This window comes from Pipistrellus hanaki (assembly GCF_964339955.1).
Source record: "Pipistrellus hanaki genome assembly, chromosome: 10".
Taxonomy (NCBI): domain Eukaryota; kingdom Metazoa; phylum Chordata; class Mammalia; order Chiroptera; family Vespertilionidae; genus Pipistrellus; species Pipistrellus hanaki.
This window is the reverse complement of record NC_140512.1, coordinates 41,709,025-41,736,334: the sequence shown is the minus strand read 5'-3', so window position 1 is coordinate 41,736,334 and position 27,310 is coordinate 41,709,025. Positions and strand designations below refer to the sequence as shown.

Sequence of the window (27,310 nt, the reverse complement as noted above, 5' to 3'; positions counted from 1 at the left end):
CCTGGGCATCGCAGGTCCTCGGGGCCAAGAAGTAGGCCTGGCTCAGGGAACACAGTTGATGGGCCAGCCAAATAGGTCTCTGAGGGAGGGAGCAAAGTAGCCTAGAAGAGAGAGTACTTGGAGTCAAACAGGCCTAGATTTGAACCCAGCTAAAACTAGCTATGGCTTGTACCAGCTGCGAGTCACTTAAACTGTCTAGCCTTTATTTTCCTCATCTATACAATGGGAGAAATAATGACCACTCTTTCCCCTCCGCCAGCCCAGTTGGGGTTGGAAAAGCCCTTGGCACTGTATTTGCACATAGGAAGCACTTAAGAGAGGGGTGACATTGTTGTTATCAAAGGGATATAATATATAAATGGTACTTTGAGGAACGAAGCCCCTCAGAATACATCATGGAAGTGTTCCTTGGCCATTTTAGACCTAGAAAAGAAGGGCACTGAAAGCATTTTCAAATTCTGGCCAGTGATAAGCTTCCACCCCCCCCCCCCCCATTCCCAAATTCAACCCCAAATGTGACTGTTGATCTCCACTTGTGTGACAGTGAGAGGCAGAATTTTTTTTTTTTCTTCAGGAATGGAGCTAAATGGAGGAATCTGGCATCTTCCTTGTTTTTTCTTCGTTTATAAAACTTGGATCATTCACACTGCGACGTGTTCATATTGCCAACCTCAAGCTGGAGCCCATGGCCCGCCCTGCATTTGTGCAGTCGGTCCCCTCCGCTAGAAAATGTTCCTGAGCGCTGAGAGCCAAGATAAAGGAAGCTATTACGGGGGAGTCTATTAAGTTGTACTTACAAAGCCCCTTATAATCACGCTTTCTTTTAAGCTGCACTTCTTTGGCTGTAGCGTGGCTCAAATAACACCATCCAAAATAAAACAGCTCTGTGGTAAGAGCCGGGTGACGTGGCATTGAAAGTGCCCTCGGTCTTTGCAGAAAAGAAAATCTTTCTAGTCTCTGGTAATTCATCTTAAAGAAGCCTACAATAAAGCATGGGTTCTGGTTTGAGCTTTATTATAATTTTAAAAATTATCTTGTAAATAGAGTCTTCAATCATGGTGGAAGAGTTAAGAGGAAAAGCTTGGGAGTCAGACTGCCTGGGTTTCAACCTCAGCTTCTCCTTTCCCCTCCTCTGTGACCTTGAGCAAATAACTTCATCTCTTTGTGCCTCAATTTCCTAACCTATAAAAGGGAAACACCATCAACTTATCCGAGTTGTGAGGATTAAGTGAGACAAATATATGTAGGAAGCTTAGAACTCTGGGCTTGGTCATAATAATGTCTATTGATATTATCGTAGCTGTTAAGACAGTATGGTAGGATAGGAAAGAGTGCTGAGACAGGAGTTGACATAATTAGCTCCACAAAACCTCGTGTCTCCAGTCCTCAGCTTACCCATCTGTTAATGGCTCAGACTCCCACACCTGATCCCAAAAGCCTTTCCCAGGTTGAACATCCTATGACTGACTAATCTGCAGTTAGACCAAAGGAATCTTCCTTTTTTCCGCCATCGCTCACCCAGCGCCTGGGTCACAAAGCCAGCAAATGCACAACATTGCTTCCCAGGAGGAAGGATGGAAATCCAGTGGCTCGTTTCCTTCCTCTCACGTACAGGGATGAAGGAGGTGGTCCGGCGGCTGGGCCAGATCATCGATATATTTGCTCCCCTGTCTGTGGGCCACATGTTGACGTGGGCATCTCGTGTGATTAGTGGTGGTTTCATTTTTGGACGGAACTTGGTTTCGCTTCTTGTAGAGTTCCTGTTTCTGTCCAGAGTTTGCCAGCGAGTTCCCCAGCTGGCTGTACAATCCCAGCCACACGCAGGGGGGGCCTTCCTAGAAAGGCTGCAGGAGACTGTGGACATACACAGTAATGGACCTTGGAGACGGCTTTTGTTCATTGTTTTCTCCTTTATTATCAGTGTTCTGTGTCTTCGTTCCAATGCATGTGTCTGAGCATAATCTCAACTGGAGAAAAAACACATTACAACTTTTTTGTAAAAAAGGTGCACTGAACTATGTGCTACCACTGACGGTGGGTGCAGCCCCACGGGGCCCTCTCAGAGACTCTGTAGGGCACACCTCCGAATTCTGCCCCCAGGGGCCGAGGAAACTGGGGTGTTTCTCCACCGAGTCTTGTCACTCATTGGTTGAAGGTTGTTCACAGGGACATTGACCTCTGTTCACATTCAGCCTGCCCTTCTGTCCCTGTGGCTGGAGGGAGGCCCTCCGGCAGAGGCACTGGTGCCAGGGAGAGGAAGCCATGGCACACCAGGACTTGTCCAGGAAAGAAGCAGATGGGGGTGGGCATGAGCTGAGGGTGTTTGGGCAGGGCCCTGACAACATTTATTTGGATTTAATTTGAGATGAAATGGACGCTAGGGAAGCCACTGAAGGATTCTTTAAAAAAACCTAAAACTTTGGCCAAGTTGGCTTGGCTCAGTGGATAGAGCATCGGTCTGTGGTCTGAAGGATCCCAGGTTCGGTTCTATAATAGTCAAGGACACATGCCTGGGTTGTGGGCTCAATCTCCAGTAGGAGGTGTGCAAGAGGCAGCCAATCAATGATTCTCTCTCATCACTGATGTATCTCTCTCTCTCTCCCTCTCCATTCCTCTGAACCAGAGAGGAATGGAGAGGGAGATGTGGGAAATGTGGTGATGGTGGTGGAGGTGGAAGGAGTGGATAAAAAACCAAGGATGTCTTCCTCACTCATTCAGCAACATCCTCTGTACCGCCCCGGCATGCCTCACCACTGCTCCAGGCACCAGGCTGCAAGCCCCTTCCCCCTGGGACTCAGCTTCACCTCCCAACCTCTGGTGCCATAGTGATGGGAGCTTGGGGTTGGGTGATACGTTTCTGATTTCTCCATGGAGACCAGAGCCCCTTAATCCACAGGAGCTTTGGAATGTTGTGAAGGAAAATGCAAATTTTGTAGGTCCAATTTAAGAGGTTATAAAAACATGGGTTGGCCGAAACCGGTTTGGCTCAGTGGTAGAGCGTCGGTCTGCGGACTGAAAGGTCCCAGGTTCGATTCCGGTCAAGGGCATGTACATTGGTTGCGGGCACATCCCCGGTAGGGGGTGTGCAAGAGGCAGCTGGTCGATGTTTCTTTCTGATCGACGTTTCTAGCTCTATCTCTCTCCCTTCCTCTCTGTAAAAAATCAATAAAATATATTAAAAATAAATAAATAAATAAAAATGTGTTGACCTGGGAACCTTATTTCTCTGATATAATAGGGAAGTGTACAAAATTTTTGAGTGGAAGGGAGAGAGAAACATTGATGTGCGAGAGAGACATTGGTTGGTTGCTTACTGTACATGCAGAGAATAAGAGCCTGCAACCAAAGTACATGCCCTTAATTGGAATCGAACCTGGGACCCTTCAGTATGAGGGCTGACGCTCTATTCACCGAGACAAACTGGCTAAGGCAAAAACTGTGTTCTTAATCCCAAATAGCTGAGTTAGAAACCTGAGCTTTCATATGGAGATTGCCTAACCTCGAAATTATTTTAAGTGGGAGGATTATCTTTATTGAAGTTTATTTTAAGTGGGAGGATTATCTTTATTGAAGTATCTGGTTTGCACTTCCAGCTCTTAATTTTATGAACAACTGAGAAAAGATTAGCCATTTAAGATTTACACAATTCACATTATATGATAATAATCAAATATTTAGTTCAAAAGGAAGAAAAATAAGTTCACCAGTGACTCTTGTCTCCCTGACACAGAGGAAATGATCGCATTTGGAAAATGTGAGATTTCATCATTGATGCCTGCAACCGGAAAGCATTCAGTTATGAGAGAACCTCAGGCTTTTCTCTATTGCAATAGTGGATTTTCTTTTTTTGCTGACCCTTGGAAAGGATCCAGAGGCACAGGACACTCTGGATGCTCAAGAGGTAGACAGTTCTGGACGTGGAGCCAGGCAATGCCTGCTGATGCTGATGAGGTACCTAAGGTCTCCGTGGCCTTAGTTCCTTCTCGGTGGGATGGGAAAGTAGTGATGGTGTTTACCTGTCAGAGAGGTCCTGGTGATGCACTAAATAACTCCTGTGGGCAGTGTGGTCCACAGGGGCTACTTGTTAAACATGAACATTAATTCATCTTTAGTCATCACCATCATTCTTATGTTTTGGCTGCAGGTTCGGCGTTTTCATGAGCGTTGCTGTGTAAGGGTGGAGTGCGGGGTGCACAGGGAGACAGAGAGAACCACAGAGCTGAGTGAAACAGATGCTGAGTGGTTCCCACATACCCAGCGCCAGCGAGGTGCCATTTACAATTTGAATTACAACAAATGACCTTGGGGTTGGCGGTGAGCTGCTGAAATCATACACGTTGAAAGCACCAGTGCCCAGGGTGCATCATGCCCTCGTCTGTTCAGGGCATGATGTGGTTAGCACGCCAGGCCTGGTGGCCGTGACTCCTGTCCCCTCACCTGGACCTGTAGCCTGTGGCCTGCCTTGGTATCCACCAGGTATCCCCGAGCACAGGACTCATTCTAGGCATTTGCTTAGCAAATACTGGTTTCCGTTCTGATGGAAACTAAGTCACAGAACTTTGGCTACAAAACAGCTTGGCACATTGCCCATAAGTCGCTTTGCTTTCCAGAATCTAGGAGCTATAACTCTTAGTGCCCCTGATTTAGAAATAATTCTGTCACTGCATAATTAGCCCTCAGTTCTCTGAGTGCTTTGCACTGTTCTGCTGCAGCCAGTTCCAAATACTCCTAACTCAGGAAGCACTGCGAGCTCAGGACCAGGCGTGGGGGTTACAGATGCCCTCCAGGTCAGAGTGCAGTGTGGGGTGAGGCCTTCGGCAGACCAAGCCCTGAGAGACATGGTGGATGTGCCAGGGTGTCAGGACAGCCCAGAAGGATGTGTGGTGACAAGGGCAGCCCTGTAGGACAGCAAGCCTGGCCAGTGCTACAAAGGCAGACACTGGAGGACATGGCATATTTGCTCCCCATATTTCTTTCTTCTAATTTTATTGATTTTCAGAGAGAGAAAGGGAGAGGGAGAAACATCAATGATGAGGGAGAACTATTGATTGGCTGCCTCCTGCACGCCCCCTAGTAGGGATCGAGCCCGCATCCTGGGCATGTGCCCTGGTGGTAATTAAACTGTGACCTCCTGGTGCATAGGTCAATGCTCAACCACTGAGCCAGCCACACTGGCCTGGCTCCACATAATTCTTTTTTTTAAAAAAAATAATAATATGATTTCTTTTTTTTAATTTCTTTTTTTCTTTTTTTTTTATTATATTTTATTTATTTTTAACAGAGAGGAAGGGAGAGAGATAGAGAGCTAGAAACGTCGATGAGAGAGAAACATCAGCCAGCTGCCTCTTGCACATCCCCTACCGGGGATGTGCCCGCAACCAATGTACATGCCCTTGACTGGAATCGAACCTGGGACCTTTCAGTCCACAGACCGACGCTCTACCACTGAGCCAAACCGGCTTTGGCAGGGCTCCACATAATTCTTGAGTTCAGAGTTTAATCCAGGGATCAGGACAGAGGGTAGAAGAGGATTCTAAAGGACCAGAGCTAGACCATAGGGATTCAGAAGGCCAGCGGGCTGGTAAAGCACCCAGGCAGCAGCTGGGAGCCAGTGCCCATGGCGGCAGGCACCAGAATCCCGAGAAGATGCTGTCGCTCCAGGGCAGCATTGTCATCAGCACGGTTGGCTATTGCCCTAGTTGATGTCTGAGTGGCAGGACTGGAGGCTGCTTCTGGAGTGTGATCAAACGTAGCCTTCGTGTGTGTGTGTGTGTGTGTGTGTGTGTGTGTGTGTGTGTGTGTGTGTTGTAAGGTAGAGGGAGAGAGGAGGCCAATTCCTTATCTGCTAAACCAGGAGCGAGGAGGAAAACTCTGGAAACGGAACTGGATTTGGAACTCAAGACTTGGCTCTGTTTCCTAAACGTGTTTGAAGTGAACTGGAAGCCATAAATAAATGCATCCACAATGAAGTTTTTGTTACCTAGTGACGATGGTGGTAATGGTGATTCACAGAGATAATTATAATACCACAAATTAAGGCAGTAGCTACATGTGCAGATGGCCATGCTATGCTCTTCACAATCTTCTATCATGTAATCCTCCAGCGAGACAGTGCTCTTAAATATTCCCATTTTGCAGATGAAGAAACTGAGCAACAGGAAAGTTCATTTAGACAATACGGTGCAAAGGCCGTGATTCTAAGTCTCTGCTACCTATTCACATCTATTTTACCCCCTCTGCAGCTGCCCTGCAGGACTCTGGTCCTTTGACCTCACTGTGACTCAGCTTCTTCAAGGGAACATTCCAGAAATGGAGCGAGGGGTTGAGAACGACGTGCAGTGCACCCTGAACTGCCTTATGGGCTTCATCCATGTCATCATCATGTTGGCTCCGTGCCCACAGCAGCTTGGCATGCTGGTCTTCATCTGCACACTGTGTGTAAGCACAGGGCACTCGATGTAGTTTCTTTACACAAGGAAGTGTAAGATTAAAAATGCCCACACTCTGCAACGATACTTCATCTTGGGAGGTAGGCGGCATTTGACTGCTCAGAGCTCCAGGAACACTGGCCCTGTCTCATTGTTTCCAGTAATTTCCCTGCACTGCTCCTGGGGCCTGCCTTGTCCTCTGGCTACACTGGAAAGCAATCGTGTCTCTGGTCACCTTTAGCCAATAACACCGACTGTATTCAGTGCACGTTTGCAGTGATGGACACCAGCCAGGACTTGAATGGGGTCTGACTCATGGGGTGCCCATTCACTGAACTCGGATTCCAGCACACAACCTGAAGGGTTTAATTTTGCTAACACAACTCACTGTTTCCAGGTTTTTATTGTTCTTTGGGCTCTAAAATTAGAAGCTTCTGGTCAATGTTAAAACCAGAGCGGCGGAGCTCGGTCCCAGTTCCTTGGGTGTGGCTTCGTGTTCTGCAGCTGGTTTGTGAACGCGCCTCTGATGTGCCCAGTGCCCCGCAGGAGCGTGGAAGCTCCCTGTGGAAGTCGAACGTTTGGGTGGTCTCTGGACTCGGGCCAGGACGGGGGTCTGGCAATCCCTCAGTGGACCTGGCCGAGCCTCGCCTTAGTCATCAAGCCAAAACCTCCAGTTCAACCAATTCTGATGAAGAAAAACACTAGTTTGCAGGGAGCTAATTCTGAGTTTCTGGCCACTTTAAACAGTCAACACGAAAACTAGCGTTTGAGGAGCCTGGAAGAAAAATCCCTGTAGCCCTTCACTTGCAGTCTTGGGCTGCTGTCCTGTAAATGCTGATACAGGAGCGAGGACACAGGCCTCCGTGCAGAGCTCCTTTCTGCATGTGGCAGTCACATTTGGGGAGTAGAGACAACTGGCCCCTTGCAGTACAGATAAACTCCACTTAGGGGGTCTTCTAGTCATGGCTGCATAGTCCCAGATTGTGATAAACCCCTCTATCACAAAATATTAAAATTGGAACTTTTTAGTTTATGAACACAAAGTAAATTTTGGAAAGGCAACCTTTTATGAGTGCAAAGCAACAATAAGCCTTTCAAACTCATCTCTGGCTGTTTATCTGTTCAATCTCAACATGGCTTTGCTCTCAAAAGGTGTTCTTTATCCCAGACTCTGGCTTGATCATCAGCAGAGTAGGCCAAGCCTCAGGGCTCACTGGCCAGCTGACCTGACTTTAGCATGTGTCCACTATCTCTACATCCCATTTCATTATCTGGGCAATCTTCTCTGTTTTACTTCTTCATGGCACTTGAGATCATTAAGTGGGAGAAGGCATCTTCTCATTTGGGTTCTAAGGAGCCTGGAATGCAGATGGCCCTGCCCCTTTCTCCTCCTCCTCCTCCATTTAAAGCGTCAAGTGCTCAATGGCAAATATGCCAACTGGCTCTCTCCTCTGGCTCCCAGGAGGCTCAGAGTATAACTGGCAGAAGCCAAAAGCACAAGATCAAATGTCTTGTTTTACACAATCCTGCTCTCTCCTTGCCAAGCTCCCTCCCTCTTCTAATTATTTTACTGCTTGCTGTTTAAGCCACCTCAAGTTAGCCTGGAAATGTATTGGTGTTGTGTAAATAGCTATCATATACTCTTTCCAGTTTGTTCTAACAGTTGAGCCTTTCAGTTATTGATTCAGAAATTATTGACTAGATGAAATTATTCCTTACAACATAAGTCTTCTAATCAATTTCATTTTACATGCTGATGTGGTTAAATTATATAGCGCAATCTCCATCAAATCAGGAGTCCCCTATCACAGAACTTAACACACAGGGAAAATAGCAAATATTTCCCGAATCATATACATATTTTAAAAGGTTTTAGGAATGTCAAAGAACATACCTTCATTTGGAACAGTCACTTGAACTACAAAGATTTGCTTGCTTTTAAGAAACAAGAACTACTTGTTCTAAGGAACGCAGTCGGGGCTGTCAGAAACAGGGGCCTTCTTGAAATCAGATTAATGCAACGTGTGTACCTGAACTCGCATAGCAACCGTGTAACTGGGATACTGGGCAAGTCGCATCTGGGGAGATTAGTGACTGGAGCCCATATTTTCAGCAAAACCATAACCATTAGCATAACACTGTATTTCAATCCCATTTTCTTTTATAGTCTCTTCATGCCCAAGCCTCTCCCCTGGAATTAATAAATCCTCCTTGAAAACACTCCATTCAAGTCAATTCGCTTGTTTCTCAGGGAACCTCGAGCACAAAGGAACAGCCTGGACTTGTAATAGTCACGCTGGCATCTTGCCATTCCTTCTTTCGCTCTTAACACGCAGGCATGTGCTGTGCCGGAGGGCAAGCTGACTGCAGAACACACGTGGGCATGGCTCCATTCATCCCGATTTCTTTGGTGATGCTAGGCTACTCACCAAGGCACAGGACAACCGTTTCTGAGATGGAGCAGGGAATGTACCAAACCTGGAACCATAAGCAGACATCTGAAGGGCACTGCTTGCTCCTACAGGGAAGATGGCACAATGCAGCTGCTGGAAGCACCCTTAGTCACAGTTAGGCCTCAACAGCTCTGCAGGTTAGAGCTACTTACTGGAGCTATGGCTCCAATTTACATTCAGTAAAACCAGCTCATGGCCCATCCTTCCTTTTATTTATTTATTTATTTATTTAAAATATATTTTATTGATTTTGTACAGAGAGAAAGGGAGAGAGATAGAGAGCTAGAAACATCGATGAGAGAGAGTCATCGATCAGCTGCCTCTTGCACACCCCCTACTGGGGATATGCCCACAACCAATGTACATGCCCTTGACCGGTATCGAACCCGGGACCCTTCAGTCCCCAAGCCGATGCTCTATCCATTGAGCCAAACCGGTCTCGGCCCATCCTTCCTTTTAAAAGCATCTTTGACTATCCCAAGAGAAAAGGGGCGAGTTCAGACCAATTCTTCCAGGACTAACCTTCGTGGCTTGCTTATCCATAAAGCTTTGAGATCAACCCACGTCAGATTACTTAGCAGCACCTCTGTTCATTTCCTAGTTCCCTGGCTAGCCAGTATTGGCCAAGAGCATGCAACATTTTTTTCCGAAGGGAAAATAGCCAATATGGAAAGCAAGACTATCCCAGGAAAAATAATTTTCACACTCCACTTTCTGCTACCGTGTGGCCACTAGAACAGATTATTGAGATTGAGGGAGAAGGGCCACACCACAGGTGAGATTTAAAATGCAACTTTTAAGACGAGGAAGTGTTGCCAGAAACACTCATAAACAGAAATGGTATATCCTTGATAACTGAGCCAACATACACCTCTTGGTCCTGTTTCTCAGGTTATTTATTGTGTACACGAGTCACTTATGTGATTCATACTCCAAAGTGATTTCGATGTGTTTGCCACTTCTCACATCTCAGGAAGTCACTCAAGTGCTGACCCAGGACTATCTTCCCCAGAGACTGCATTGGAAATGTCATTAAGACGCCAGGAAGGATAAGTTTTTAGAGTCATGTTTATTGGAACAATGTACATTCAGTAAAATTCACACTAGATCAGACCACTGCATAATAACCAGTGTAATCAAGATGTCAATTATTGCCCAGGCCTCTCCACACCTCTAGGAATCCCATCAAAAGGGTCACATTTAATCATTAAAGTGTTCTACATACAGCATTTTAGAAAAATCTATAAGCCTATAAAACCAGGATTTTAAAAGGATAACCTGGTAAGGAAAAAAATCTTTATAGTCAAAAGAATAGGATTTTAAAATAACTTTGTAAATTGAAGCGCAGTGGACAAAACTGCCTTAAGATAAGTATAGAATACCCAGTCTGGTTACTGTTCCAAGCTAGGGCTGTGGAACAAAAACTGAAACAATGGAATTGAATTCCCTGGGAATTCTCTGTGGGGCAGACACATGCTCTAACTGAAATCTGCCCCCACCCCCAGAATTCACCCCTGCTGTTAGCATGAAAGGGACAAAGAAAGCAAAAGCCTCTGTTTTGCATATATCAACCATCACCTGTTCAGGTACACCTTATCTGCTTGAAAAGCTTCTTTCTGGCACAATTCTGTCTCTCCAGCAGCGCCAGCCCTGTAAGAAAAGTGCCACCGGAGGTAATTAGATCAGCAATTACTAGCAAAAACATGACATTAAGAAAACAGCTTACCAAACTCTGTAGATAACAGAACTCCCCACTCAGACATTCATGGTTTGACTTAAAAACCACATTTTAAAACTCAAAATCCTATGTTATGCTAACAATTCATCTCCACCCTTTTTCAATCTCAAAATAGTAACCATTGGAAAAACATTTTTAAAGATTAAATGTCCATCACTTAAGCATCCTTTTTAAAGTGGGGAGGGATGTTGACAGCATTTAATAAATTCCTACCAGTTTGGCCTCAGGTAAATCCTTTAACCCATCAGAGCAAGGGCATATCCCATCAGGTTAGAGTTCTCATCCTTGGCCAAGAATTCTACTCGACTATTTAATCATAACTTAATCCAAATTCTCTCCATTTACCTGAAGTTTGTCAGCATCTTGAGTTGGACTGAGCCTGGTAGGAAAGTAAGAACAACGTTAATAATATCACGTGATGACTTTCTGTTTTGATAAATAATGTCTTTCATTGTGACCATGTACTAGCACACTGTGTTAGAATAAAGAGCTACTATTGAATAGAATCCCTATTTTTAAAAAAGGGACAATCTCCAAATTTCCTGACACTTGGGAATCACCTAGATTTCCAGCCAGGAGTAAAATGAAGTGAAATGCATTCCTGTAATCTGGAAATCCATTTAACAGAATGTCAGCAGCCACCACTTTTCCAGTTTCATAGCATGGAATAATAATCAACTTTAGAAAAAAATAAACATTATTGGCAGCAGTTATCTGCCTAGAAGGGGCGGGGGAAGCTCCATAGCCGGTTTGGAACAGTGGATAGAGGTTGGCCTGTGGCCTGGGGGGTCCTAGGTTCAACTCCTGGTCAAGGGCACATGGCGGGTTGCAGGCTTGGACCCCCCAGTGGGTGGTGTGCAGAAGGCAGCTGGATCAGTGATTCTCATCATTGATTTTTCTATTTTTCTCCCCCTCCCTCTCCCTCTCCCTCTGAAAGCAATAAAAATATATTTAAAAACAAACAATCAAACAGCTTTAATGGATTTTAAAACCAAAGGAAGCCAGCCACTTGTTTGCCCAGAGCCAGAGGCCAAAGCGTTTAGAGCAGGCACCCTCCCTCTCCCTCACTCAGCCTCCACAGCCCTTAAATAGCCGCAGGCTGCCTGGCTGTCAGTACATGTCTTTCTCAGACGGACTTGTTTAAACAGTGTGGCTCCTAAGGCAACTGTAAAACAAAGCCTGGCCATGGCATTGCCCTGGGAGGTGGTGCTCCTCACCAGACACGAAGGCGCCGGGGCAGCAAACGTTGTCCATGTGCTTAGAATACAGCCTGCAACACACTATTTCCCTCTCTGAGAGCATGATAAAAATAGACGTGCTCTGGTTGCCTCAACCAGAGGATCTTTCACAACCGAGGCCAACGCCTACCCTACACAACCTCCCATTGCAAACCAAGATTGCTAAGTAGTAACTCTGAGGGCTCCAAGGACTCCTTCCCTCCCTCTCACTGCTCTAAATTTAGACTTTTCAACTCGGATACTAACTTTCTACAGCAGTAAGGAAGGAGTAACGAACCCTTCCTGTGCGCACTGAGCTGAAGAGCCTGCCCCAAACTTAGCGCTTCCTGGAGACAAAACTCCCCCCGGGGGGCAGCCCTGGAGTTTGTCCTGGTGGAACCCGAGGCTCAGATGTTCCCCCAAGACTGGCCTCCCACGCTGGAAATGCTACCCGCTCCCACAGGGCTCACCCTAGACCTTTATTAAAGCCCAGCCACCGTGGCCACGGAAGGCCAGTTGTGGCGGGAGAGTGGGCGAAGTTACCCCGTTTGCTGCCAACACCGTCCTGACCCGGCCCCGCCCAGAAGCTCAGAGGTTCCAGACCTGGAGCAGCCGCTTCCTAACCTGCCTGCGCCCGGCCATCGGACCCTGGGCGCGCGGTGCGCCCCGAACCAGGACACCGCCCCGGCCTCGGATCCCCCGAAATGCTAAGCTTTCCGCGAAAAGACGGTCTCAGCTCCCCGTGGGCCGAGCCCTGGGGCGTCGGGCCACCGGCAGGAGAGGTGCCAGGCTCCCGGGCACTGGGGAAGGGGGCCCCTAGGCGCCGCGAGGGAGCGTCCCGGGGAGGGAGCCATGCCAGCACCGCGATGGGGACCCCACCCAAGTGGGCTCCATCCCTGGAGCTGGCAGCGCCTCTCCCGAGGGGTCCCGGAGCTGAAGCCGATCCCCGATCTTGGCGGCACAGATGGGGCAGGCCCGGGGCGACAAGGGCACCCCTAGCCTAGGGTCACCGGGGACACCCCCCGGCCACGTGGCCGCCCGGGCGTCGAACCAGTTGGGAGCCACTTACCCAAGTCGCGCGCTGCGGCCGAAAGGGGAGGGCGCCGGAGGAACCAAGTTTAAAAGGGGCCTGGGCTGTCAGCGCCGGAGGCAGCCAACCAAAAAGTTGCCCCAGTGCCCCTCCCGGCCCAGCATCCGCCCCCACCCAGCACCCCCGCCCCTCCGGGAGGCCTCGCTTGCCCCCTGCCGGCGGCCTGAGACTGCAGACTCCCTCCGGAGAATCCATCCCTGACCCCTCCCTGGGTGTGGTGTCCGTTTACCTCCCTGCAGGTTCCTTGCAGCGCCCGACATTCAAATAATGTTAGGTATCCGCCGCGCCCCGAATGTCTATGCCTTTCTTCCCTGGGGTGGCTGCAGGTCACACAAGCCCTGGAGGACGGACGGGGCCCTCCCCAGCCTTGCTCTCACACGGTGGCGTTTTATGTTTAACCTGCCCTTGGAATTTTGAGATTTGGGGCTTCCTAGAAACTGGAGAGCTTGAGATCATTTTGGTTGGAGACTGTTCAGGGCAGCAGGTATGTATAGAGAGCAGACTCTGCCAGGCGTTGGGGTGTGAAGTTCAATGACAAACTGCCCCTGCTCTTTTTTTTTTTTTTTTTTTTTTTTTTAAATATATTTTATTGATTTTTCACAGAGAGGAAGGGAGAGAGATAGAGAGCCAGAAACGTCGATGAAAGAGAAACATCGACCAGCCGCCTCCTGCACATCCCCCACCGGGGATGTGCCTGCAGCCAACGTACATGCCCTTGACCGGAATCGAATCCGGGACCCCTCAGTCCGCAGACAGACGCTCTACAACTGAGCCAAACCGGTTTCGGCGGACCCTGTTCTTAAAGAACATAAAGTGAGGTCCATCTGCTGACAGGAGCCCATATAGGGTGCCAGGGACACACTCAAAGAAGCCAGCCCGCTGCGGGGAGGGAGAGAGAGAGGGGGATCAGTGAAGGCTTCTCGCGGGAGGGGGTACCTACGCTGGGTCTAGCCTTCCCAGGAGGAAGCTGACAGCACATCCAACATAGGCGAGGGGGATCAGAGGCCAAGGGAGTTGAAGAGCCAGAGTAGAAGGGATTTGGTAGATCATGCAGTGGTTCTCAACCTTTCTAATGCCGAGACCCTTTGGGGGTCACCTCATGTTGTGGTGACCCCAACCATAAAATTATTTTCCTTGCTACTTCGTAACTGTAATTTTGCTACTGTTATGAATCGTAATGTAAATATCTGTGTTTTCCGATGGTCTTAGGCGACCCTGCTAGCGGTTCTCAACCTGTGGGTCCTTTTCTCTGGGGGAGTAGACTGGCCTTAGGCTCTTCTCCCATGGCAGAGTTGTCCTGGTGATAAAATAGAAGCCCCATGAGGACTCCTCCACGGAATCCCCTGAATTCTGCCTCATTAGTGCCGGGGTAAGTGGGAAATGACTCAGGGGGAGAGATGTGCCATTTATCCTCCATTTGCGTTTATAGTTGGGTATACACAATACAGCTCTTCTAGGCTCACATGGTACCTAGCAGTGGTGGGGTCTTACCCAGGCCACCTTGAGTGTGCCTTTATCCCTGCATTCCCAGTCCTTAGTCTCGGGCTTGGTGCCGTCTGTGGATGTCCCCTTTTAGTGTGTATTTGCCATCCTTTTTAGAGCAGGCACCCCAGGGCATCAGGTGTTGGGCACCTCTCTACTGGTAGAGCCCCCCGCCTCGCCTCCCCCCACTCCCCACCCACACGTCTGACCCTGCTTCTCCGCAGAGGAACTTGTGTTGGATAATGCCCCTAGCCTCTGCCCACACGCTCCTCATTCCCTTCCAGAAGAGAAGACATTCCAATAAAATCCTGTGCTGACATGATTTTGGAGAGCAGGCAAACTGGGGTAGGCTTGTTGGCATCCCTCCCCTGCCTGTCCCTGTTCCCAGTGAAACAGGCCAAGATTCTGCCCTTCTCTGATGGGAGGGGAGACGGGACGAGAAGTGATCACCTGGAAACCGCCGAGGAGCCCCTCCCCTGTACCCCTGAGTTTTTTCCCATAGTCCACACCAGTGGGAGATTGTTTCTCATTAACCCTGCAGTAATGTGATCCTGCATTGACCTCCAAGGACTCATCTTTCTCAAAGAACAGCAAATCCATTACAAAGATGTTGTTAGCTGTGAGGATTCACGTTCTTTTTCCTCCCCTCAGTGCCCAGGGCCAGTATAAGGAAATGGTGACTCCAGGTCTGGACTGAGAAGGGGGACAGAAGGGACAGCTCTAAAGATTCCATCCTATCAGTAGGAAAGCTAACACTTTAATTTCCATTCCGTGTCTTATGCCTGAGTGGGTTCTGTGCACGGAAGGGAAGGAAGCACATTATGTATGGCCCTCCCCAAACCCTGCAGTTGCCTGATCCTAAGACTCCCTGGTTCTTTATGGACTAGCATTAGACATAGCGAGGGTGTTTGCTTTTGCAAATTAATGGGCCTATTCATTCTCTTGTCTTTGTGTTTAGTGCAAATTTATTGTGTTATTGTAGTGTAGAGTCAGAAGATAAAGCAACGACTGACATTATGATTTTAATGATCACTCCAGTTGGGTAACATTTTAATTGGTGTCATTGGGCTGTTTGCCACATGCGGGGTTTCGGCCCAGCAGTCTGCCTTTTCCAAGCAGCTGTAGGCTTGTTTTCAAGCCAAGAGAGAATGTCTGCCCTCCCTGGGGCCTATTGGTTTTATCTGCCTACATAAACGGTGGCTGATCCGTAAGGAATTAGAGACTGCAGAAAAGTCTCTGGAAGCCCTGGAATACGGACCCCCACTTGGGTGCAAACATACTTTTTTTCCTTTTTAATCCTCCTCCGAGGATATTTTTTCATTGATTTTAGAGAGTGTGGAAGAGAGAGGAAAAGACAGAGAGAAATTTCGATGTGAGAGAAACACATTGATTGGTTACCTCCTGCATGAGCCCTGACCAGAGCCTGGGCTGAGAAGGATTCTGCAATCAGCTATGTGCCTTGATTGGAATCAAACCCAGGACTTTGCAGTTGGCAGGCTGACACACTGTCTGCTGAGCCAAACCAGCCAGGGCCAGACATTTTTAAAAATTCCCTCTCAGGTTTTTTTTTTTTTTTTTCAAACCAGAGTGCTGTGGGTCACAATACTTCTAAGAAATATATGATAAAGTAATATTAAAAAAAGAAATATATGAATTTATGGTGTAAAGTAGAATTCTATTTAATTACACATTCAATAAATTAAATATGCCACTTTTATTGATAAGAGTAATCTGGTTTGTTGTACATTAATTAAAATGGAAACATACTTTAATGCCACATCTTTCTGCAACTAACCTCGCATTTCATTGTTTCTCTTTGTAGCAAAACTCCTCAAAAGCATTGTCTATGCTTGCCTCCAATTCCTCTTCTCATTTTTTTTTTTCTTCTTTTTTTTCCCCCCTCTGAATTGAATTATATTGGGCAGCCTTTGAAATGGTCCCCAGGGCCCCTTCTCCTGTTATGTATGTATGTCCTTGGGTGATTCCCAACCCCTTGAGTGCTGCCTGGGCCTAGTGAATTTCTTTTTTAAGGAATAGAATCAGCAAACATGATGGGATGGCATATGAAAAGATGCTTCACATCACAGGTCATTAGGGAATTACAAACTAAAACAATAATAATATACTGTTATACTTTATTAGAATGGCTAAATTCCAAAACACTGATATCAATTGCTTGTGAGGATGTAGAACATCCATGCAAAAACTTGCAGATATTTATCATAGCTTTATTCACAATTGCCAAAAGCTTGCAAACAACCAAGATGTCCTTCAATGGGTGAATGGATAAATGAACTGTACATCCAGATGATGGAATATTATTCTGTGCTAAAAAGAAATGTTCGGTCCTTATTCCTGGTGGCCAAGACATGGAAACAACTAAAGTGTCCTGTGATAAGAGGGACTGGATAAAGAATTGTGGTACACATACACAATGGAATACTACTCAGCCATAAGAAAGGACGAAATAGTGCCATTTGCAACAATATGGATGGACCTTGAGAACATTATGCTAAGCGAAATAAGTCAGTCAGGCCGAAACTCGTTTGGCTCAGTGGATAGAGTGTCGGTCTGCAGACCAGGTTCAATTCTAGTCAAGGGCATGTACATTGGTTTCGGGCACATCCCCAGTAGGAGGTGTGCAGGAGGCAGCTGGTCGATGTTTCTAGCTCTCTATCCCTCTCCCTTCCTCTCTGTAAAAAACCAATAAAATATATATATATTAAAAAAAAAGAAATAAGTCAGTCAGAAAAAAGCTAAGAACCATATGATTGCACTTATATGTGGGATATAAAACTGAAACTTGTGAACATAAACAGCAGCATGGTGGTTGCCGGAGGGAAGGGGTTGGGGGGGGGGGGGAGGAAGTGGTTCTAATATAAGGTGACAAGAGAAGATATGACTTGGGTGGTGGGTACATGGTGCAATCTACAGATCTTGTAACATAGAAACCCACATGTTCATGCTGACCAATATCATTCCAATAAGTTTAATAATAAAAAATAAAAAAGCTCTATCAAGAAAAGACATGGAGAGAACTTAAATACACATTACGAAGTGAAAGAAAGCCAATCCCAAAAGTTTATCTACTGTGTGATTCCAAGTATATGACATTTTGGAAAAGGCAAGCTTTTAGTTTAATCGTGTGTGTTGCTCCAGGAGAATGGAAAGAGTTCTTTTATCACAGCTTGAGGAAAATAGTCTCAAATTGGCCAATTCCACAGTGTTAATACAGTCACTGGGGATATAATGCCTGTAGTCTATTTAGGAAGAATGTCACATAAATAAGTATTGATAAATCAACCGGAGAGTTGGCGGCATGGGGAGGAAGTGCTCATCTTGCCGGACAGGGGCCAGGAGCAGAACAAGGAAGATCACCCCTTGGATGGACTTAAAAAAAGGGGGCGTGGGAAGGCATTTCTGGCAGAGGCGACGGCAAGAGGTAAGAGAGAATATGGTGCCTTCAAGGAACAATGGATCTTTAATCTCTTCTCCTAAAACCCAGTCCTTCTGAATATAATGCTTCTTCCATGTCGGACAGGGGACACGCGGAGATGCACTTGAAAAAAAAATGGAGAAGCCTGTGGACAGAGGAGGGCGGAAAGAACGAAGCCTCCAGAATCCAGCCATCGGCGAAACGAGGCCATTCCTAAACCTGGAGGTGAACTTGAGCCTCGGACAGCCAGGAGACTCGACCACGCATGCGCCTTTGGTTGACAGCGCCGCGGCGGGCGCGAGGCGTGGTCCGGGCGATGAGTTACGACCTCTGCTGGCGGCGCTCACGACTCGTGCCGTAAAAGTCGGTGCGCGGCGCCTGCGCACTCTCCTCTCTTTCTCAGGAGGAGAGAGGACTTCCGCCGCGGTCGAGTGTGCTCGTAGCGCCGCCGGGGCCGTCACCATGGTGAAGCTGAGCAAAGAGGCCAAGCAGAGGCTGCAGCAGCTCTTCAAGGGCGGCCAGTTCGCCATCCGCTGGGGCTTTATCCCGCTCGTGATTTACCTGGGTCAGTGGGCGAAGAACTTGTGAGGAGACAGGAGGGCGGGGAGTGCAGAGGCTGCGACTCCATGGTTGGCTCCTGGGGCCGGGAGGGAAACGTGACCTCGCCGTGTCACGCTTCAGGTCCCTTTGCGTGTGCCTCGGCGAAGCGGAGGTTGTGATATGCTTTGCAGGTTTGTTGGGAGAGTCAGACTGAGCGAGAGTTAGACGAACGAAGGAACATGGTGTGAAAGCGACACACTGCACTCTTGGGCACCAGGTGGGCCGTCAGGGGGTTCGTCCTCACCTGTCCAGGTGAGCCTGGCGAGACAGGCCTGTGGACGCGGACACGCCACAGCCCGGAAGCGCGATGATGACAGTAGTTGTTGGATGCCAGGTGCTTCCTAAGCTGCACCACGAAGGGCGGGGGTGATTTTTCTTATGGAACCCATTGTACAGGCGAGGAAGCCGAGCCGCAGAGAAGTTTGGTTCCTTGCCGGAAGGCCACATAGCTAAGAGGGGGAGCTGTGAACTCAGGCTATCAAGGCCCATACTTAAAATATATATATATATATATATATATATATATATATATATATATATATATATATATATATATATATATATATTATTGATTTTTTTACAGAGAGGAAGGGACAGGGATAGAGAGTTAGAAACATCAATGAGAGAGAAATATCGATCAGCGGCCTCTTGCACACCTCCTACTGGGGATGTGCCCACAACCAAGGTACATGCCCTTGACCGGAATCGAACCCGGGACCCTTCAGTCCCCAGGCCAACGCTCCGTCCACTGAGCCAAACCAGTTAGAGCAAGGCCCATCCGCTTAACCTTTATGCCATACTGCAAAGATCTGTAAGTGCTCAGGCATTTATTTTTCATCGAGGGCTACACATTGGGACTTTATCTTGGGTCTTTTTTTCTTTTTTTTCTGTTTACTCCTAATTGCCTGTCGCAGGCACCATGGTGGGAAGAGACAGCCGCAGCGCTGCTGTCCGTTTGAGCATAACGTTTGACATTTTCTAAAACTCAGTTTCACTTTTCAAAATCCTATGATTTTAGCTTCCTATTCGTTTTAGGTGCCTCGCCTAAGAGAAAGTGCAAGAGCCTTTGATTAGGCTGGACGTTCCCCAAGAATTGCAAGCCAACTGATAACCTGGGAATACTTAGGTATTCAGGGCTTAAAAAAGATATTTTTTCCGTCCTTATTTTGAATACATTTTTTAAAAGAAGTATTACTTTTCCAGATTTTAGTGACTTTGTATAAGTATCAAGGATTAAATAATTGACAGCTTACTGTTGCAGTCTATGACGTTACCCCTCTTCCCGACTTTCAAATGGTAGAAGGGCCCAGTTTGGCTGGTGGAACAGTGGACCCAGTTCTCTTTTTAGCTAAGAAAGGCAGGGGGGGGCTTTGATTCTCCCCCTTCATTGTGCCATTTTCTTTTTCCATTGTGCATGTGGGGTCCTGTTGTAGTCTGCTCTTGGTCTCTGTCCTGTGGTTTCTTTGCTGCTTTATAAGTCTTTTCATTTACCTTTTTCTCTTTTTGAGATTCCTTTTCTACTTCCCAGAAAGCTGTAGCTGGTTGCTACAATCTGTGCATCAAGGGCTCTGGTCTGAAGAGTAGATAATGCTTTTCTTCTCCATCCTAGAATTTGTTTCCTTTTCGTGCACACTGGCTATATTTTCTGTCCTAGGATTACCATTGTGGTATTTTCATCCTAGGATCCAACACAGGTTGAGATTGATGTTGAGGCTATTTTTTCAGTACTTCTTGTTAATGGCCTTTTTTCCTACACTGTATATAAATTTATGTCTAACCTAGTTTCCAGGTTGTTTCTTTTACTTTTCCGTGTCACCTCTCACTAATACCTGCTATTGTAGATTAATTTTCTTGTGTAGTTTAGGTTAAAACATATCTTTTTTAGGATTTCAGGGAGTATAGTGGGATTATAGTGCTGTAAAATAGGACATGATAGAAAATCAATTTGGACATTTACCAACAAAAATATTTTAATGAGCCATCTGTTGGAAGACTGTAGAAATTCAGAGGCTCTGACTACCTTTGTTCCATGTTATCTTTTTAAAGACGCATTTGTAGAATGAACAGCCTTGGAAAATAGTATTTTCCTCCAGAACTAACAGGAGAAATGCTTACTGCCCATTATAAAAGATTTTGGTTCCCTAAATGCAGGGTTGTCTCCAATATGAATGAAGGTACTCTGACTACAGCTGTATCTGGGAATAATAAATTGTTCTTTGTTTCTGACTAGGAATATGGCAGACAAGTTTGTTGTCTTTAAAAGTGGGATAAAATTTCATACCCCTCATAGTTCTTGACACCAACTCTAATTTTAATCAGTTATTTCAGCAAATTAATATGTTGCCCTATTAATTAATAAACATTTTTAAAATTTTTTGTTAATCCTTGCCTGAGGATATTTTTCCCATTGATTTTTAGAGAGATAGAAAGGGAGAGAGAGAAACATTCATGTGTGAGAGTCACATTATTGGTTGTCTCCTACACCCACCCTGAATGGTGGCCTGGGATCAACCTGTAATCCTTGACCAGGAATCAAACCTGAGACCCCTTGGTATATAGGCTGACATTCTACCATTGAGCCACCCTGGCCAGTGCTAATAAACATTTTAAATGGTAAGTGGTTTATTTAATCATACTTGTAGTAATAAGAATGTTGACTTGATTAGGTTAAACAAAATGGAATGTTAAGGTTTATTTAGTCATGCTTATAATAAGAATATACTTTTAATTGGGTTATTAAATAACAACTTGAATATGTTTTATAATGAAAGATAGTACATGCTTCTGCTTTTAGCTCATGTGCTAAATTGTGTGATAATAGGAAAAAGTTTGTCTTCCCTACTGATTGGTCCTAGCCATAATAGGTTAGAATCTGTTCTGTAGCATAGGAAAATCGAGATAAAGCTGGTAGATTGGGATATCATTCCAGCTACCCTAGGTTATTGAAAAAGAAAGTCTTGATTGTAAATGTTTTGTCTGCTGGGTTTTTAATTAGTATTCTTTTTTTTTCCTCTCCTTTCCCCGCTCTCTTAGGATTTAAGAGGGGTGCAGATCCTGGAATGCCTGAACCAACTGTTTTGAGGTACTGTTCTTATAAATAAACATTTCAGGTCAAATGTTCATATGTTAGTGCTGAGTTGCTGGGAAGCAGAAGAGTAGTAGTGGTAGGCATTGTAATGGAACTTTTATCAGTTGTTATAGTTTTGGGCTGTTGGAATACTGCAGCATTTTGCAGACCAGTTAGCTTGTTAGCAAGTAAGTACTTTCTCTCCCCTTCCTAATTTTTATTAACTGTCTCATATAACCATAATGAAGCGTATTTTTAATTAAAAATTTTTTTATCTTTATTGTTGAAAGTATTACAGATTTCCTCCTTTTTATCCCCCAGACTTCTTTCTCCCCACTTCCATTCCTTCACCCCACTATTGTTTGTGTCCATGGGTTATGCATGTAAGTTCTTTGGTTGACCTCTTTCCTCCCCCCACCCCCTCACCTTCCCTCTAAGAATCCTCAGTATGTTGCAGTGAAGCATATTTTTTTTTAAAAGCACTAATTTATCATTCTACCACTTTAAAAGGTAAACGGTTTTAAATTTCCCATATTTCCATCTTAACCTTATTCAGATAAATATAACCTTTTTATATCATTCTAATAAGAGTACGTAGTATTTTATTGTCTTCACTAAAATTAGAGTTGACATCCCATATATTTTCCAGGTTTTGATTACTTAGGTATTTCAGTTTTTCAATATTTTACATAATAATATAATGAACATTTTTATGCACCTAGATTTTATAGATTTTGATTTATTTACTTTGATAAATTCTCATTGGATTAACAAGTCAATTATATGAGCACTTATGGTTCTGAAAATGCATTGTCAAATTTCTCTCTCAGAAACAACCTTGCCAGTGTTTGATAAGCACTTGTGAAAATTACATACACGCATAGGTACAAAGAGTATAAATATATTCCTATACTGACACATGTATGTATATGTGTATACTTATGAAAACTATTCATATATGTGTATGTACATACATTTATGCAAAGGCAGAATCTAGAACATGCAGGTTTGTTCTATAGGAGGGACTGATGGTCTTGGCATTCTAATGGCCAGGATCCCTGTATAGTTGCTGTGGGATTTCAACTTGACCCTCTATTTTACAGACATTTCATGTGGATTGCCCAAACAGACTTATATCAGCCATTCTAGGTCTATAGTTTCTTTAAACTCCTTCTTGAAGTCATTTTTTTCCAGAATGGGCAGAAAATAATAATGGCAATATTACTGTCACTTAACAATGTGTCACTGTTTCAGGTGCTTTATATACAATATTTCTAGTTATTCCTTCAGTTCTTTGGAGAAGGTCACAGTTGGTAGGTGGTGGAATACTAGTATGTGTGTCTCCAAAGCCTACACTCTTTCCACTGGGTCACGTGGCCTCCCTCAGATGATCTTACCTCTTCATGTAATTAGCACAGTGCCATCTGATAGGACTTTCCTCTGCTCTCTTTGCCTTAGCCTCATATAAGAGGAAAGGGTCTTTTTCCTTGTTCACTTGTCCATTTCTGCAGTTAATTCTCTTTTCCCTAACGAAGTGCTTTAATAAATGGTCTTCACTCACTGCTACCTTTCTTCACTTCCCTCCCTCCCTTTAACCTCCTATGGTTAACCTTTATGCTATGGCTTGTTAAAACTACTTTCAGAGATCACTTCTAAGATCCTTTTTCCTTAGCCTTTACTCTTTGAACTGCCATTTCCTTTTTTTTTTTTTGTAAAATGGGGACTTGAGATAATGTGTTTGCTATTTACTAGCTGATTGACCTTAGACTACTTGTTTCCTTAGAGAAATGTTACCTTAAGAGACGTTATCAGAGATGGGCGACTGGGTCAGAATGTGGGAACATTTTTCCAAGCACTGGAAATTGCTAACTGATATCTTTCTCAAAGAGGCTAGTAACCTTTCTAAAATGAAGTTTCCTCTTTTATAAGATGGGCATAATACTAGTTCTTATGATTGCCATGAGGCTTGATTAAGAATACTATATGTGAAGTATTAACAGTATTTGGCAAGTAATATGTGCGCAATAAACTGTTAGTAGTGATTTTTAATAATTTTTGTGTCATCTTATTTACCTCATTTCTTTAAAAAAATATTTTTATTGATTTCAGAGAGGAAGGGAGAGAGATAGAAATATCAATGATGAAGCGAACCTCCTGCACACCCCACACTGGGGATGGAGCCCACAGCCTGGGCATGTGCTCCGACTGGGAATTGGACTGTAACTTCCTGGTTCATAGGTTGATGCTCAACCATTGAGTCATGCCAACTGGGCCTTTACCTCATTTCTTTCTCTATGGGAACAGTGCTCTAGCTGCAAGATAGTGTTTGCCAATTCCAGAATGAACTATGTATTTTCATGCCTTTGTCCATGTATTTGTGCTCTCTCTGTCTGGAATGCTCCTTCCCCTCCATTTCCACTTGAAAATGTACTTCTAGAAAAGGCCAATCTCAAATGTCACCTATTCCCTAAATCATTTTCTCCTTCTTCCAGCTGAAGCTCGCTGTTTTTGTGTTCCCATAGTATTCTGTCATTCTCTGCTTATATTATAGTTGTTGTGTATTTACATTATAGTATTTTGTCCTATAAGTACCTAAAGTAGCTGGCAACAAGTGTTGCATTCATTAATCAGTCAGCTCACCCTGACTTCTTAGGCTTTTTGCATCTTGTGGTAACCTTTTAGACTGGACATGCATGCTGGAAAATAGCATTTTTGTGTGTGTCCCAAGTAATCTGGGATCCAGAGGTGGGGATAGAATGTGCCGTTTGGTAGTACTTTTTGGTTTCATTTATCCCATCAAGAGTTGATCCTGGTTGCAAACTAGATGGAGCAATCGCCCTTGCTTTTTCATTTCTTCACCTTAGTGTCTTCTCAGCGCTCCTTTCTGGTGCTGACTCTCTTTTCTGTCATTATGGGCATCTCTGGTTTCCTTCCAGGAGAATCTGTATTTAGGAAAGAATTGACTAAGTGTCTGAAGAGAATTACCCAGTTTTAGCATATCATATACTGTGCTGTTTGCACTGGGAGACTGCCTAGTTTGTATCCTGAAAGAAACAATGATAGCTGCTGGGGTTTTACTAATGTAAAATTTATTGTTCATTAACATAAAGTTTATTGTTTATGTATGAATTTAATTATGTAATACTTACATAAATAATAATAGTTCATGATTTACTGGTCTGTTTTCTTTGCTAATTAGTTGGGTTCCTTGAGATGAGGAAAATATTTGTTTTTATGCACCTCTCCCAGGATGATGCATGGCATGTGGTAAAAAATGTTGCTTGATACGCATTTAAAATGCAGTTTTTTAATGAATGAGGGCAGTATTTTAGTAGAACATTATTTAGGTAAAATATGTTAAAGCTAAGATTAATTAAGAGAACTATTGTTCCCATTATCTGTATAAAGCCAAGGAAGATTTTCTTTTTTCTTTATTTTGGATGCTCATTACCATTGAGGAGGAGATCTTAGTAGATGAGTAATTTATTTTCATATCTTAACTGTATTCATAAATACTTGGTATTTAATGGGAGATTTTAATACACTCTTGAAAATTGGAACTAGAAGATAGTTCATTTTTTCTCAGACAAAGGAAAAATACTTTAAAAAATTTGGCTTAGTGGATAGAGCCTCGGTCTGTGGACTGAAAGGTCCCAGGTTCGATTCCAGTCAAAGGCATGTGTACCTTGGTTGCAGGCACATCCCCAGTGGGGGGTGTGCAGGAGGCAGTTGATCGATGTTTCTCTCTCATCGATGTTTCTAACTCTTTCTCCCTCTCCCTTTCTCTCTGTTAAAAATCAAAATATATTTTTAAAAATTTTACAGAATGCTCAAATTGTCATTATGTGGTATAATTTTATTGTCATATTATTAAGAATCACCTATTTAATCAATAAGATTTAGAAGTAAAACACCTCTTATCTCTTTTCTGGATCCTCTTGTTTAGTCAGCAAATGATTCAGGAGTTTGGGCTAGTTAGTGGGTGGAATGTTTGGGGTAAGAATTAGGTGAGGCAGAAATGAAGGCCGATTCCTTTTGGGATGTGTGTGGGCTAATGGTTAAGAGCACCTGGGTCACATCCCACTCTGCTACTAACAATATGTAACCATATCAAAGCCTCAGTTTCAACTTCTTTAAAATAGGGATCATAACTAAGATTTGTGAACTTTCTGTGTATTGTCTGACCCATAGAAAGCATTCAATAAATGTTATTTTTAATTTTACTTATGTTATATCTAGTAATGTTACGGGTTTATTTTCTGGTTTTATCAGTCCTTCATGTTAATGAAAATTATTATCATATATCTTTTATTGACCTCAACTTACATTTTCCTTTTTGTTTATATAACAGGTAACTACTGTCAAAACTAACAAAATTGTATTCTTTAAATATGGGTTTCTATGTTTGATTTTTCCTTTTGTTCAATGAGATTGATCTTTTTCTTCTAGTAACTGAATTTGATAGACAATTAATAACTGACATGAATGTATAAAATCTTCTAGTTCTTAAGCTATGTTTAAGAAGTTTTTACTTTGGGGTTTAATTTCTTTCTCCTCTTCACAAACATTTTAGCTTACTTTGGGGATAAAGGACTGTTTGGTCATCTGGATTTGGAAGCAATCAATGGACAGTAACAACATGGAAGGTGTGCCCTCTGGCTGGCATAAGAGATGGGACATCGTTCACACGTTCACCAATTGAATGGCACAGGGCTCTTCTCAGATGCATCTGTGGCAGAGTGGAACCTCTACTGACGTATTTATGGTAGACTGTATCAAAATAAATGTTTTTTAACAATATTATGTGTTGAGTCCTTTTTGAATTGAACACAGTAGTACTGTTAAGTAAAAATTTAGCCTTTTAGTACTTTTTCAAAACAGGGAATCTGGCCTTAGCTGGTTTGGCTCAATGGATAGAGCATCGGCCTGTGGACTGAAGGGTCCCAGGTTCAGTTTCAGTCAAGGGCACATACCTAGGTTGCGGGTTCGATCCCAGTGGGGGCATGCAGGAGGCAGCTGATCAATGATTCTCTGTCATCATTGATGTTTCTATCTTTCTCTCTTCCTCTCTGAAAATCAATTAAAAAAAAACACCTGTTTTGTTTAAGAAAAAAAAAAAAAAAAGACGAAACAGGGAATCTGTATTTGTGCCTAGATGCTGCCTTCAAAAGTTAGAGAATTTCCAAGTTAATTTCTTAACACATGGATTGCAGTTTCCCTGTGTGTTGAATTGATAACTTCCTTGGAGTATTCTGAGGTAGTGGTAAACTGGCCCTTCCCTCCTGCACTGAATTGGAGTGCAGTTCTGGTGAAAAGAAAGGGCTCTGTTGGAAATTGATGGGAATAGCTTTGGGGAGTGTATGTCTGATTTATTTGTGAATTAAATGTGAGTCTATGATTTCCCTCGGTGGTGCTCGAAAACGAGCTGGCTGGGCAAGAGCCCATTGAGAGCTATACAAAATAGTATCACTTTCTGTTTTCTGATAGAAGAAAGGACACTTACTGGCAACCAGTTTTCAGTTCTAGATCCTGGTTTCCTGGGGCTTGACCTGTATTAAGCCTATTTATATTTAGCTTTTTCCGTAATCCTATCAGAATAGATATACTTAGTTTTGGGAGTTGTAATTAATGTAGGAAAATAGGCTTGAAATAAGATGCTGTTTGGGAGGAGTCTGTTGGTTTGAATGTTTGTAGATATCCCGTGTTCAAGTAGAGAATGACCATGAAAGTAATTTCAGGTGACTGGACTTGTCATTACCAGAAAGTCCTTGTTTCCACTGTAAAACCCTCTTAGCTATT

At 44.3% G+C, this 27,310-nt stretch overlaps 1 protein-coding gene and 1 long non-coding RNA gene across 2 annotated transcripts; one reads left to right on the top strand and one right to left on the bottom strand.

The window, feature by feature from the left end:
- Window positions 1-9,932: 9,932 nt before the first annotated feature.
- Window positions 9,933-13,045, bottom strand: LOC311629137. The gene is made up of 3 exons (XR_014796155.1): window positions 12,906-13,045; window positions 10,965-10,998; window positions 9,933-10,531 (listed from the first exon to the last, which is right to left on the bottom strand). It is a non-coding gene; the product is annotated as an uncharacterized lncRNA (long non-coding RNA).
- A 5,156-nt stretch (window positions 13,046-18,201) lies between these two features.
- Window positions 18,202-26,311, top strand: TOMM7 (translocase of outer mitochondrial membrane 7). The gene is made up of 3 exons (XM_084896562.1): window positions 18,202-18,409; window positions 21,478-21,526; window positions 26,085-26,311. The coding sequence occupies exons 1-3, from the start codon at window positions 18,307-18,309 to the stop codon at window positions 26,098-26,100; spliced, it is 168 nt and encodes a 55-aa protein (XP_084752688.1). The 5' UTR covers window positions 18,202-18,306; the 3' UTR covers window positions 26,101-26,311.
- The last annotated feature ends 999 nt before the right edge of the window (window positions 26,312-27,310 follow it).

Bases quoted from the DNA above. Each gene is read 5' to 3' on its own strand.
- TOMM7 (XM_084896562.1), top strand. From the start codon at position 18,307: ATGGTGAAGCTGAGCAAAGAGGCCAAGCAGAGGCTGCAGCAGCTCTTC. The intron at 18,410-21,477 runs GTCAGTGGGCGA...CCGCTCTCTTAG, and splicing joins CCCGCTCGTGATTTACCTGG to GATTTAAGAGGGGTGCAGAT.